The sequence below is a fragment of the Symphalangus syndactylus genome, chromosome 7 (genome assembly GCF_028878055.3).
Source record: "Symphalangus syndactylus isolate Jambi chromosome 7, NHGRI_mSymSyn1-v2.1_pri, whole genome shotgun sequence".
Classification (NCBI taxonomy): Eukaryota; Metazoa; Chordata; class Mammalia; order Primates; family Hylobatidae; genus Symphalangus; species Symphalangus syndactylus.
In genome coordinates, this window is record NC_072429.2 from 97,120,402 (window position 1) to 97,133,820 (window position 13,419).

Here is a 13,419-nt window from a genome sequence, read left to right on the forward strand (position 1 = left end):
CCCAGCTCCCGCCAGACCCAGCGGGGAGAGGTCACCGTAGGCAGCCCCCTGCCTGCGCCCTGGGGGTGGTGATAATAACAGCTGTCACCGGGGGATGGTCGGGGGGAGGGAGAGGTGTTGGCCCCGCGCCGAGCCGGGGGCGCAAGGTGGTCGCGGTGACGCGCCGGGGAAGCGCAGAGAAGCAGCGGCGGCGGCGGCTGCGCCTTCCTGGCCCGGGCGGCGGCCGAGGTGCGCGGAGCTGTCCGTTCAGCACCACCGCGCCGCGCCCCGCGCAGGGCCAGCGCCGGGTCACACCCGCTCTGCTCCCGCCCCGGCTCACAGGGCGACTGCGGCGCGGGCTCCTGACTCTCTCGGCGGGTGAGGGGCGCGCGGATCCGGAGAGGGGGCTCCGCGAGCGGCGGGACCACGCAGCCACCTGTGAGCCTTCCGTAGCTGCGGGCGGCGGCGGCGTGCCCGGCCCGAGACGGGAGGAGACGCTCGGCGGCCCCCGCCCGCCGGCCCGCCGGGCGCACACTCGGGCGCACACACTCGCACCCGCGCACGCACCGCCAGCAGGCAGCGGCCACCGCCGCGATGCTCGCCCGCGGGTTGGGGAAGTTTCCCGCCGGCCTCGGCCGCGGGCGCCCGTGCTCCCAGGTAAGCGCTTCCAAAACGCGCAGGGCGAGCCCGGGCAGCCCCGCTGGGTGAGGCGCAGCGCACGCGGCCCCGGGGCATAGCGCCAGGCCGGCGGGGAGACCTGGGCCGGGGAAGCGGGGGCTGCAGGCGTGGGATCTGGACCCAGGGGAGGCCGGGCCGCCCCCTCATTCCCGCGGCCCGGGTTTCCAGACTCCAGCGCATCCCCCCGACCACCCAAAGCTACGCGCCCCCCGTGTCGGCCCGGCCCTGCCCGTGCATATCTCAGCTCCGGTCCCGCCGGTCTGCGGCGAGCGGGCGGGGGCGTCTCCCGGGCCTGCCCATGGACAAGGTCAGCACGCAGCCCCCTGGGCGCTCAGAGCCGAGCGGACGCGACCCCGCACGCGCAAAGCGCCCATCGAGACCCCTGGGGTGGAGCCGTGCTAATAGAAACATACCCACCCCCCAGCCTTTCCTGGGAGGGGGCCAGACCCCTCAAACTCTTGCCCCAGCCCAGTGCCCTTCAGCACCCAAGACCCACCAGGAGGCCTGGGCCCGCCAGAAATGGGTAGGGAGAGGGGGCCCAGCCGGGGCGCACGGCGCTCTCGCCGACGCTGTTCCCTCCGCTTCCAGGTGTAGCGCCCCCGCGCGGCGCGGGCGGCCGGCGCCTCCAGCATGACCGGCCAGAGCCTGTGGGACGTGTCGGAGGCCAACGTCGAGGACGGGGAGATCCGCATCAACGTGGGCGGCTTCAAGAGGAGGCTGCGCTCGCACACGCTGCTGCGCTTCCCCGAGACGCGCCTGGGCCGCTTGCTGCTCTGCCACTCGCGCGAGGCCATTCTGGAGCTCTGCGATGACTACGACGACGTCCAGCGGGAGTTCTACTTCGACCGCAACCCTGAGCTCTTCCCCTACGTGCTGCATTTCTATCACACCGGCAAGCTTCACGTCATGGCCGAGCTGTGTGTCTTCTCCTTCAGCCAGGAGATCGAGTACTGGGGCATCAACGAGTTCTTCATTGACTCCTGCTGCAGCTACAGCTACCATGGCCGCAAAGTAGAGCCCGAGCAGGAGAAGTGGGACGAGCAGAGTGACCAGGAGAGCACCACGTCTTCCTTCGATGAGATCCTTGCCTTCTACAACGACGCCTCCAAGTTCGATGGGCAGCCCCTCGGCAACTTCCGCAGGCAGCTGTGGCTGGCGCTGGACAACCCCGGCTACTCAGTGCTGAGCAGGGTCTTCAGCATCCTGTCCATCCTGGTGGTGATGGGGTCAATCATCACCATGTGCCTCAATAGCCTGCCCGACTTCCAAATCCCTGACAGCCAGGGCAACGCCGGCGAGGACCCTAGGTTCGAAATCGTGGAGCACTTTGGCATCGCCTGGTTCACATTTGAGCTGGTGGCCAGGTTTGCTGTGGCCCCTGACTTCCTCAAGTTCTTCAAGAATGCCCTAAACCTTATTGACCTCATGTCCATCGTCCCCTTTTACATCACTCTGGTGGTGAATCTGGTGGTGGAGAGCACACCTACTTTAGCCAACTTGGGCAGGGTGGCCCAGGTCCTGAGGCTGATGCGGATCTTCCGCATCTTAAAGCTGGCCAGGCACTCCACTGGCCTCCGCTCCCTGGGGGCCACTTTGAAATACAGCTACAAAGAAGTAGGGCTGCTCTTGCTCTACCTCTCCGTGGGGATTTCCATCTTCTCCGTGGTGGCCTACACCATTGAAAAGGAGGAGAACGAGGGCCTGGCCACCATCCCTGCCTGCTGGTGGTGGGCTACTGTCAGTATGACCACAGTGGGGTACGGGGATGTGGTCCCAGGGACCACGGCAGGGAAGCTGACTGCCTCTGCCTGCATCTTGGCAGGCATCCTCGTGGTGGTCCTGCCCATCACCTTGATCTTCAATAAGTTCTCCCACTTTTACCGGCGCCAAAAGCAACTTGAGAGTGCCATGCGCAGCTGTGACTTTGGAGATGGAATGAAGGAGGTCCCTTCAGTCAATTTAAGGGACTATTATGCCCATAAAGTTAAATCCCTCATGGCAAGCCTGACGAACATGAGCAGGAGCTCACCAAGTGAACTCAGTTTAAATGATTCCCTACATTAGCCGGGAGGACTTGTCACCCTCCACCCCACATTGCTGAGCTGCCTCTTCTGGCACAGCCCAGGCACCTTATGGTTATGGTGTAAGGAGTACGCCCAGCCCCTGAGGGGAAAGATGCATGGGATATGCACCCAGGTTTCTTTTACAGTATTTAGAATCGTTTTTAGAGGGTGGTGTGTCTGACACCATGCCTTTGCACCTTTCCATGAAATGACACTCACTGGTCTTTGCATCATGGGCATAAAATGTTCACCTTTTTGCCAGATGAGTACACCCAGAATGCTAATTTTTCTGTCCATCGTGTACGCTATTCTAGTGCTTGTGGCCCAGTACTGTCTATGAGTTGTTGTGCTCCTGTTTCTGAGGTTGTCGTGTGAGTTCTGTACAAAAAGCCCCCACAAGTCTGTCCAGTGGAAATGCATCTATGAGGTCAGCAAGGATATCATGAAATTTTGCTCACAGTCATGTGAAAACAAAATCTCAGCTCTTTATCCATTGCTTTCACTTAGTTTTAATACCAAAACAAAGAGAATGCAAAGTTAAGCAGACTTGACCAATGCAAGTCTGTAAGTTGTTTTTATAAATGATCTGTAGTTCCGTGGCTTGCATGGGTGCACCAATCATCTTTAGAACGATGTACACTGATGTTCATCTCATAAATGTCACTCTTTAGAGAATGTTACTTAGTTAAACATGCAGTGAAGATAGATTTTTTTTCCCCAAGAACAGATGCATTAGGGAGAGGGGCTTCAGCTAAATAGTCCAAACCCTAGGGTGCTTAAAGCCAAGTTAGTGCAGGCTGAGCCCCTTGGTTCATGGTCAAGCCTCCTTGTTTCCTAGGGTGACTGTAGAGAAATGTATTTCTGGATGAGGTTTCTGATCTAGGAAATTTGACCAAACTTTGCTGTGTCTAAGATATTAGCATGTTTTTGAAATATTTATTTTTTAAGATGTTTAGGAGTAAGGTCGTGTTGTCTTCCTCAACTAAAAAGTTTACTGTTGTATCGTCTCCCTGAGGTGAACGTTGTTGGGTTGCTAGCAAGGGCAGTAGCTTAAATACTTTTGTTGCCTGCTCTGAAAGCTCATCAAATGAGAGCCCTTTTATTTCCAAGCAGAATTTACTCAGATAATTTTGCTTCTAGGATATAGTATGTTGTATATGATGCTATGATTGCCCTGGAGTTCCTGCCATGACATGGAAACCTGGTGGTATGGAATCATGTACTCAAAATATAGACGTGCATGAAGGTGGTGTGGCTGACCCAGGATGGAAACGCTGCAGTTCTTACTTGCATTCCAACTGCCTTTCATTGGGGGCGAGTGGGTAGAGGCCAGGAGAAAGGAAAGAGTTGTAAAATAAAAAACTGCTAGTTCATAAAATGTCATAAAAAATTGTAAACTTGAAAAGTTTACTGCTATTCAAAAGACCTTCGAGCTTCCAAACTTGTATCGAAGGGAGACGACTGTTTCCTCCTCCAAAATGCTCCTGCTCCTCTTGTTCGGTTAACCAGCACATAACATTGTGTTGGGGAACCTGGGTTCCTCTATAAGATAATTCTTCTCCATCATCTTTAAGGTAATCTGATGGTTTTCCAGGTGGCTTTCATTATTGTTCCATCTTTGAAAAGGCAATAGAACCCAGGGGTCTGAGCATGGAGCTATCCAGGCTTTTCATCCAAAGGTTGGGCCTCTTCTTAAGAGGTCCTTTTGTGTTTCAGTTGATTGAAGATGATACTTACCTCATGGAGGTGTGGCAAGGATCTTATCAGAAGGCTTTGTGTTCTTGTAAATGTCATGGCTACTACAATGTGGGTGATTTATTGAATGAATTCACTAGCCACTTGTGTCTTGGAGCCCCCAGTTCAAATCTTTCTATTGGACTGGAGGCTCGTGGGAGGCTGGGAGGTGGCTGCCTCCTAGTGTCTACATCCATGTCTCTGAAGCATCAGGAAAAGTGAGATGACTTAGAGACAACCAGGCACTGAATCAGAGGAGCAGGATTATTTTTCAGAATTTGCACATGGAACACTTAGATTTGGCTGGTGCTTCCAGCCCTGGAAGGCATAACGTTTACAGAATCATCCCCAGCTGCACTGAAGGCAGGTAGTGGTACAGACTTATGAGGACCGATCAGTTTGCCAAGGCTGATGGTATTGGGTCACTGAGCCTGGTATCCATGGCCGCTGACCAGGAAGCTTATGCAAAGTGGAAGCAAGGAAGGAGGCAGAATAACAGTCACTCTCATGAAGATTTTTCTAAACAAGAAGGCTTACCACCAAAAAAAGAGGTACCCTTGTGGTTACCCTTTGCAGATGTGAAAGCTGGAAAACTTGACTTTTCTTTTTGATAATGACTTGCATTTATCTGGTGCCTTTCATTGGAGGAATCCCAACGTGCTTTAGAGACTATCTTTTTAACATCTCTTGTACATACATATATACTTATATAAAATATTATCTTGCCCAACTGGACCTTTGGTCACTTCTGAGCATGAGAATATCCCAATAACATTGAGTTTTTCAAGTGGTGGTTTCAGATAAGTGGGAGAGAGAACAACCCGGCTGGCTTGAACCCTGGAGCTAATTCCCACAAGGGATATAGACTGAATGGTGACCCAGGGAGAAATAATCTTCCTCTCCCCTAAAGTCTCACTAAGGTGTGAAGTTTACAGGTGCTCTCCATTGGGTCTTTGATTGACCTTGCTAGATAACATCTAAGCAGCAGTTTCTTTTAGTCCCTGAAGCTAACCAGGGAGGGTCAGGTTAATTTTCTGTAAAAATATGAGGTGACATCTTTGGCAACCAGGCTGTCAGACTGACCTGTAAACCTCCTTTAGGGGGACAGAGTAGAAACTGGAGATGACTTGTTTCCAGCTGTGAGCTTGAGAGAAGTATCACTCCCAGCATTTGAAGGTTATTGCTTTCTATGCCATTGGGACAAATATATGGGCCAGGCTTTGATATCTGTGATGCGCATTTTGGAAGCGCTGGGTTGGGAAGTGACACGTCTGTTGCACAAATGCATATTGGTTATAGGTTTGTGTTTTCTGCCAAACCCCCATATTTCTTGGGTTTGTGAGGAAGGGCATGTTGTAATGCCGAGCTGATTTGTAGCTTGTAAGGTAGTAATTGGTATTTAACATTTGGATTTGTTATTTCTACTTATCTTAGCACTCAAATAATTGAACTACCTGCTAATTCTTGCCTCATTTCAAAGAAAATAAGTTGTTATGCACTTTGGGATAGGGGTGATCTGTACAGGCTGTGTGTTAGCTACTTGAAGGCTTAACTGGTATTTCTTGTGTGTAAGCATGACTTCTTACAGAGTTGTAATTTTTAAAATTGAGGATGCCGTATTTGAGATGTCGGTTTTAACACTCATTAACACACTATTGTGCAAGCATTGACGCAGGCTGCACTGAACCATTATGTCTGATTGCTGCACTTTCATCTCTGTGCCTCGATTCGGGAATGGGCAGTAATACTGACACACTCAGGACTCCAGCCTCAAAAAGTGTGCAGATTAAATAGACAAAAATTATTTGCATCTCTTGGAGGCACTTCAATTACATATGCAGTAGCAAACAAGGAGGGCATTCAAAGTTGGGGACCGGATTTCCTGAGAAAGCCTGGGTGGTTTTTTTTTTTTTTGCAATTTGGGGGAAGGAGAAGCTGTTGTTTATTCTTTGTAAAGGCGGAGTCCTGGTTTTCTAGGATCTCGAACCACTAGCCTCCTTTGTAGAAGGAATGGTCCTGTATTCGTATAACTCTTGTGAAACAGACACCCCTGCAGGATTTTCCTCCTGACACTTTCCTGCTCAGCACCTCTGTCAGCCTGCCCTGCCAGCCCCACCCTGTCCCAAAGTGCCACTCTCCCTGCTGCTGAAGTAGCTCCCTAATAGTAAATTAGGGAACCCTGAGTGTCCTGGCTGGTTGGGCATGAATACTGCTGGGGGATACATAGAGACACTTCTTGGCACTACTTAAAATAGACTGAGTATGAGCCATTCCAAAGGCCATGGTGAATCAGTAGGAAGGCCACTGGGCTGACTTGGTTCTGCTGGGTTTTGCCTTCAGCTCTGTGATTGTAGGCACATCGTGTGGCCTCTCCAAGCCTCACCTTCCACTGCTGCAAAATGGGAAGGTTGGATTAGATAATCCTTAAAGCCCTACCCACTTCTTCACCTCAATATAAAAACAGAATTTCTGCATGTCTCTCTATGTCCTCATTCTAGCCATGAGCCAATCCCGATATCCCTAATTTATTTTTAAGAAGAGCAGAGAGATTGCTTACAAACAACCTTCTATTTGGTTTCATTTCCACTTCAGCAGTCAGCCACAATAGACGACAGTTGCAGGGACAATGCAATCAGGAAAATGCTTGAGCTAGGTTCTGATCCAAGTGAATCCAGTTTTAAAATCATCAGCTTGTGTCTCCTTTGGGATTTCCACTCTTTCCACCTATGTACACTGAATCCAGATTCCTGCTATTAACAATCATTAGGCAGAGGAAAATCACCAAGATCCCATTCGACTTCAGGGCTAACTCTGCTCATTTTGGTTTGTTGCCTTTGTGAAGGATCGGAGATCCCCTACCTGTTCCCATGAGGTTATTGGGTCCCAGAAGGGGCCCTGAGGTGTATGGAGCAGATGGCTCTCCCATCCAACACTCAACTCACACTGAGCAGTGGTGGCATCTGCAGGTGGCCTTGTCTGTGTATGCAGCAAAATGGTGTAGAAATCTGTTAACCTTGCCCTGCACTCGTTAAGGCTGAGGAAGGACGCACAGCACTGCTCTCCAACCTCACTACAGTCTTTGCGTTCCATCAAATGGGGTGTAGCTCAGCTCCTCCCCTTTAGCCACCATCCCTGCAGCAAGGGTATAAATGGATGTTCAGGGGGTATTTTAGGGCTAGGATGCCTTACATCTTAAAAGGAAAAACAAACACCTCCCCTTGAGGGAACAACGTAAATGTTGCATGCACACGGTTATTATCTCCTATTTTTAGGAGAATTTTTAACTAGCATTTCCACCCAAGGATCTTACATGGGTGTTACATCCGGTCAATGCTGCAGGTCTGAAACTCTGCAGTATTTTCCTCCTTCTGGGACCTCACTTGTCAATAGCACCATCCTCCTGGGTAAATTCTCCCAAGCAAACGACTGCCATCTGCAGCTGGCAGCTGATGCATTCAGAACAGAGATGCAAACAAGGACTCAGAGACCTGTGGAGGGGAAAGAGAGGGAGGGGAAAGAGATACAAGAGAGGGGGAGAAGAAGGCTGGCATGCCTTGGAATTGTGTAAGGCCCTACAGAAGGAACAGGGGATAGGAAGAAACCAGAAATCGGAGGGAAAGAGAGAAAAAAAGAGAGAACAGGAGAGAGTGAATAAAGGAAAAGGTAGAGAAGAAAGAAGGAAAAAGAGCAGAGAGCAAAAAGAGAGGCAATGTCTAGTGACATTGTTCTAGGCCTTCCATTGAGTCTATTTTATTTCCAGTTAACCTAGCGTGCTCCTAGCCCAGCAAGGCCTCCTGGGGGCAACAATCGCTGGGGCTGCTCCCACTGCTGTCCACCTGGACTGGCCCCCATCCCTGCTTGCCAGAGGGCTCCACAATCTGGTAGAATAGAGAGCACAGGAGCCCACTGGAAGCATTTTTGGATGAAGGGGGCAATGAGGACACAAGGAAAGAGGAATAACTGTTTCCTTTGTGAAGACAGGACTTCTGGGCTACAAACAGAAGGAGGACTCCAGGAGCCAGCCAGCAGGGTATGGTGCTGGGAGTCAGGGCTGGGCAGGTGGAGGGAAGGGAAAAGGAAAAAACCTTTTCCTCCAGTAACAGGGACCTGCATAGGCAGAGAGAAGGAGGCAGAAGCACCAGCATGTGTGCAGAACGTCGAAGTCAGTAAGCCTAGAGAGAAGCAAGGTGCAGATGGGGGGCAGAACTAAGCCATCTGAAGAGCCTGAGCTTCATTCTTTTGTCACCGGGGTAGAGATATCCTGACCAGATGAATGTTGTCAGAATGTGACTCTAGCATTAGCTTGGAAGTGTGAGAGGGGACAGGTGGCTGATTTGAGGTCACGGTCACAGTATAGATCAGATACAAAGGGAGTGGGGTGGGGAGGAGGGGCAGTGCAGGTGGGCGGGGAGGCGGCTCTACAGGACTCCATCAGTGACTGGATGTGGAATGAGGGAGAGGGAGGGGAGGATGGTTTCTGGGTTTCTGGCTGGGTTGGTGGCTGGGTGGATGGTGGTGTCACCTGGAGAGACAGGGAATACTCAGAGCCATGTTGCCCGAGTGCCTGGGATACACAGAGGGGGTGTGCAGTGGGCAGAGGGAGGCCTGGAGGCCAGGCAGTACCCTGAGGGAGCCTGGCATGGGAAGGGGCCCTTGGAGATGAGTGAGGCCATAGCCTTGCTTTTCTCAGCTGACTCCTTATCTGCCAACCTATTTCTCTCCTTTCCCCTGAGAAATCCTAGGGGGGTGATCTCTACTGGCGACCTGGGCTTTCCTCTCCTGCCACTTCCTTGTGTTTTCTCTGTGACCGGCCTCTGTTCCCACCACCCTTTTGGAACTGCTGTCCTGATGGTCACCAGTGCTTTCCTAATAGCCAAATTCAGTGGCCTGTCCTCAAGCTCCCCCGAATTCTTTGGCCACACAGATCAACCTCTAAGTCCCGGGAACTCCCTCCTTTGTGATTTTGGGGCACTGTGTGCTGCGGGCTCTGCTTTCCCTCCCATCACCCCATGGTTCTTCCTTCTCCTCTGACCCCTCCCTCTTCCATTTCCCCCGCAGTTCTGTCCACAGCCGCACTGTCCATAGGAGCCTGCCACACCCTTTATCCAACTGCAGCCTCAACCCACCTGCAAAGGACCCCTGTGTCTCCTACCTGACGCCCTCGCTCCGAGCCCTACACACACGTCACCCATGTGCATTGGCATTCACCCTTTCTAAAATGGAATTTCCCACCTTCACTCCAAACTTGCTCTTCCTCCTGACTTCTTCCTCATTTTTATCAATGGAACCACAGTGTTCTTGGCCCTTCGGGTTAAAATTTCAGTCATCTTTGAATCCTCCCAATGTATGTATTACTTTACTCACAATATTGATTATTTACTGGCAGCTGAGTAATTGCCAAGTACCATGTTAGATGCGAGGGAAATAAATCCAAAGGGCATTTCGCACAGTCATAAGCAGTGTAGACTTGAGAGACACTTTACTGTGCAGCAGAATCCTCTGGGGAGCTCTTCACAATGTAGATTTCTGGGCATCACCCATCTACAAATTCAGACTCTTGAGGTGAAACCAGGAATCTGCAGTTAAAGGCTCCCAGGTGACTTGGGTTCAGGTGGCTTTCAGACCACTCATGGGGAAACACTACTTCAGGGGTGCCCCTTGCAGTAGTGCCTCCGTCTCCTCTCCTGTACCCATCGGACCAGGTGTCACCCACACTTTCCTCGGTATCTTGCACATAGGTCCCCTTGTATCCATTCTAAGGCTCTCACCCCGCTTCTGTCCGTGTTAACTCATGTTCATTCCCAACAGACTCATCTCCAGGCTCTCCCCCAACAACCCATCCTTTTCTGCAACCCCTCCACTCCCCTCACACACACACCAGGCTCACCTTTCTCTTTCCAGTGTCTTAGACCTACTAGTGACTTCTTGGCCACCGTTGGTGCTCCTGTTGAATATAACCGCAGATGCCAAGGGCCACAGCCGAGGAAGTGGAAAATCTGCATGGTCCCAGTAAGGCTCTATCTAAAAGACAGAAAAGGGCCCATTTAGGAAGGAGTTGCCTTTCAACGGGCAACCAGGCACAGGCAGAAGAGACATTAGAGCTTTGTAACAAGGGATACACAGAGTTGGCAGCACAAAGGGCCTGGGCCTCTGAAGGTTGGATGACCAGGCTCATCATCCATCCAGGGATGACCGGGCCTGGGCCCTAGACTATCGGCCTCCCACAGCAGCCAGTCCATCTGCCCAGCAGTCCCTGGGCACCCAGGAATGCAGCCTACACGGCATGAGTGGGCGGGCTGGGGTATGTGTGGCAGGAACAGAATTGGGGTTCTTGGGGAGGTTTTTTTCCACTTAAAACTCTTTTTGTCGCCTACGTCTCCAGACATTTAAAGACTTCTGAGCTATTTTCAGACCTACTATGAAAAGAACTGAGGTGCTAGCAGTCAGACACCCATCGAACTGTTTCCTAAGAGGAGAACTGGCATGACTCACTTTTGATCTGTCAGCTTTGTATTGATTTTTCTGGCAAACTTTGTAGGTCTGCCCAGGGTTGACTCCACCGGGAGCAGCTACATTGTAACCCACTGCACCCAGAGTCGGTCATTACAAAGGCCACCATCACAGGATTGGATTCTGCATTTCTTTTTGTGGGAATGTGGGAGGAGAGGAGGGAAACCACAATCCACAAAACCAAGGGTGTCCCTCGGCTTCCCCACCGCCTGCTGAAGGAAAGCTGGGCAGCTCTCTTCATGCCTCTCCTGGGCTGGGGACTGAGGGCTGCTCTTGGAAAGAGGGGCTGGTAGGAGCTGACAGAGGCCCAGAGGCAAACCAATTCCACCCTGGCCTTTCCTCTACACTGGGAACCGGGGAGCCAGTGATTGGAGGCACAGAAGGAGGATGGTGAGGTTTTATGCACAGTTTAAATATATTGCTATGTAATTTTCCAATTTTAAAACATGAGATCACTGATTATTCAGTAGCTTCCCCATTTTTTTACAAAGCCCTCCGGTGTGTATGTTTGTGTGTGCGTGTGTGTGTTTAAAGCCTTTTCAGTCAGACTGAGATATCCTACCGACCTTCCCATTGTTCCTGAGCCCCCATGAGAATGTGAGGATGTGTGTCAGAGCTTTAGAGCCTGCAAGGAGCTCCCGAGTCTGAGGACTCACTCGTGCTGATATTTCAGGGAAGAGCTTGATGCCTAGAAACTGGAATGTGCAGATGTTACATATTCAGAGACTGGAGTGCTGGCCTCAGCAAACAATGCCAGGAGAAGAACCAAGAAGTAGAACCGCGTCAACCAGGAGCCATTGTTTCGCTGAGGGCAAAGCCATTTGCCAGGCCTTGTGCTGGCTGCCCTAGCCCTCAGTGCCTCCCCTCAACTTTCCTGTGGGTGCCCTCAGGTGAAATGGCCCCTCAGACAGCCCCTCAGGAGCAGGTTTGACATGTCACTGAGAGATGCATGTGTGTGTGTGTGCTTGTGTGCATGTGTGTATCTATGTGTGTGTATGTGGGTCTCTGTGTCTGTGAGTCTGTGTGTGTGTCCATTATGTCCGTGTGCCTGGATGTCTGTCTGTGTGTTTCTGTGTGGCCATATGGATGTCTGTGAGTCTTGTGTGTATCTGTGTGTGCATGTGTGTATGTGTCTGTGTGTGAATCTCTGTGTCCATGTGTCTGAGTGTATGCATGTGGATGTGTCTGTGCCTCTGTGTGTGTCTGTCAACATGGGGGTGGAATGGAAGGGGACAGCCCCACCCGTGGGGAGAAGGGGATGGAAACAGCTGCTCTCCAGGGCTCCGGTAGACATTACTTCCACAGACAGGCTTTCTCTGCACTCCTTCCAATTTAAATTCTGCTTTCTGCCAGCCAATGTCTCTCCCTCGTGTTGTCTCACTGCATCCAATGCTTTTCCTTCTTAGCTGTTATTGTAATTTGTCATTTTTATTTATTGGGTGATGTCTGTCACCCCCGCTAGTCTGGAAGCTCCATGGATACAGGGATATTTTATCTCCAGTGCCCAACACAATGCCTGGCACAGAATAAATGCTGACAAATAATAAATGAAACAAGGTCAGAAGGGCCTTATCATTGCCCTTCTGGATAAATTGCAGGTTCCTGCAGAGTAGATTTGACCTGGTACATAGCTGCATCAAGAGTCAGGAGTTTCAGGGCACCGACATCCTTAGCAAAGCCTCCCAGGCTGGAGACCTGTGACATGCTAGCCAGGCAATGCCACCAACAATGAGATTGGAAGGGACAGCTTCCCTGAGAGGCACATTTCTGAATGACATCCAGAACTGAGGAAAACTTGCCAGATATTCCCCTCGGGTAATGACTAATGCATGAACCAGTTCCCAGGTGAATAATGTCAAAAGGAATTACTATATAGGCCCCCAACCCCTCTGAGGCAGGGTTCAGTGGAAAGCACAGACACTATTAGGCATCAGAGCAGCGGTCACTACATGCGCACACAGTTGGGTCGGCAGGTATTACTTTATACTAGTTAGAGGGATGGGCTTAACATTAATTAATGTCTCATTGCTGATCCTCTAGCAAAACCTAAACCCCAAACCCAAACCTGAGCCCTTCATTTAAATGTATCCTCTGTGGCCATCTCAGCACAATGAAGTCTGCATACTGATTCAGCCCTGCGGTTCACTGGCTGGCTGGATCTCAAATGAAGCTGGCAGCGCATGTGCTGGTGTGGGAAGAAGAGCTTGCAGTGTGCATTTGTCATCTGCCATGCACTAGCAGTGAGATACTGGGCACAACACGGCACTTCTCTAGCCTTCAGGGAAGAGGTGATGCCTGAGCTAAGACTTGCAGGGAGAGGAGGGATATCAGAGGGAGGTTGTGCGTCCTGATTCCTGGGGGCAGGACCAGGGATAGCTGCTGCCAGCATCAAACCTGCTCCAGGGGGCCAGTCTAGCCCCAAAGGGATAACAGAGTTGAGGGTAGGCTGCTCCTG

General features: G+C 51.3%; 1 protein-coding gene across 1 annotated transcript; it reads left to right on the top strand.

Moving 5' to 3' along the window:
- The first annotated feature begins 310 nt into the window (after positions 1–310).
- On the top strand, positions 311–6,143 carry KCNS2 (potassium voltage-gated channel modifier subfamily S member 2). The gene is made up of 2 exons (XM_055286907.2): positions 311–636; positions 1,246–6,143. Exon 2 carries the CDS (start codon positions 1,288–1,290, stop codon positions 2,719–2,721), a length of 1,434 nt encoding a protein of 477 aa, XP_055142882.1. The 5' UTR covers positions 311–636; positions 1,246–1,287; the 3' UTR covers positions 2,722–6,143.
- The last annotated feature ends 7,276 nt before the right edge of the window (positions 6,144–13,419 follow it).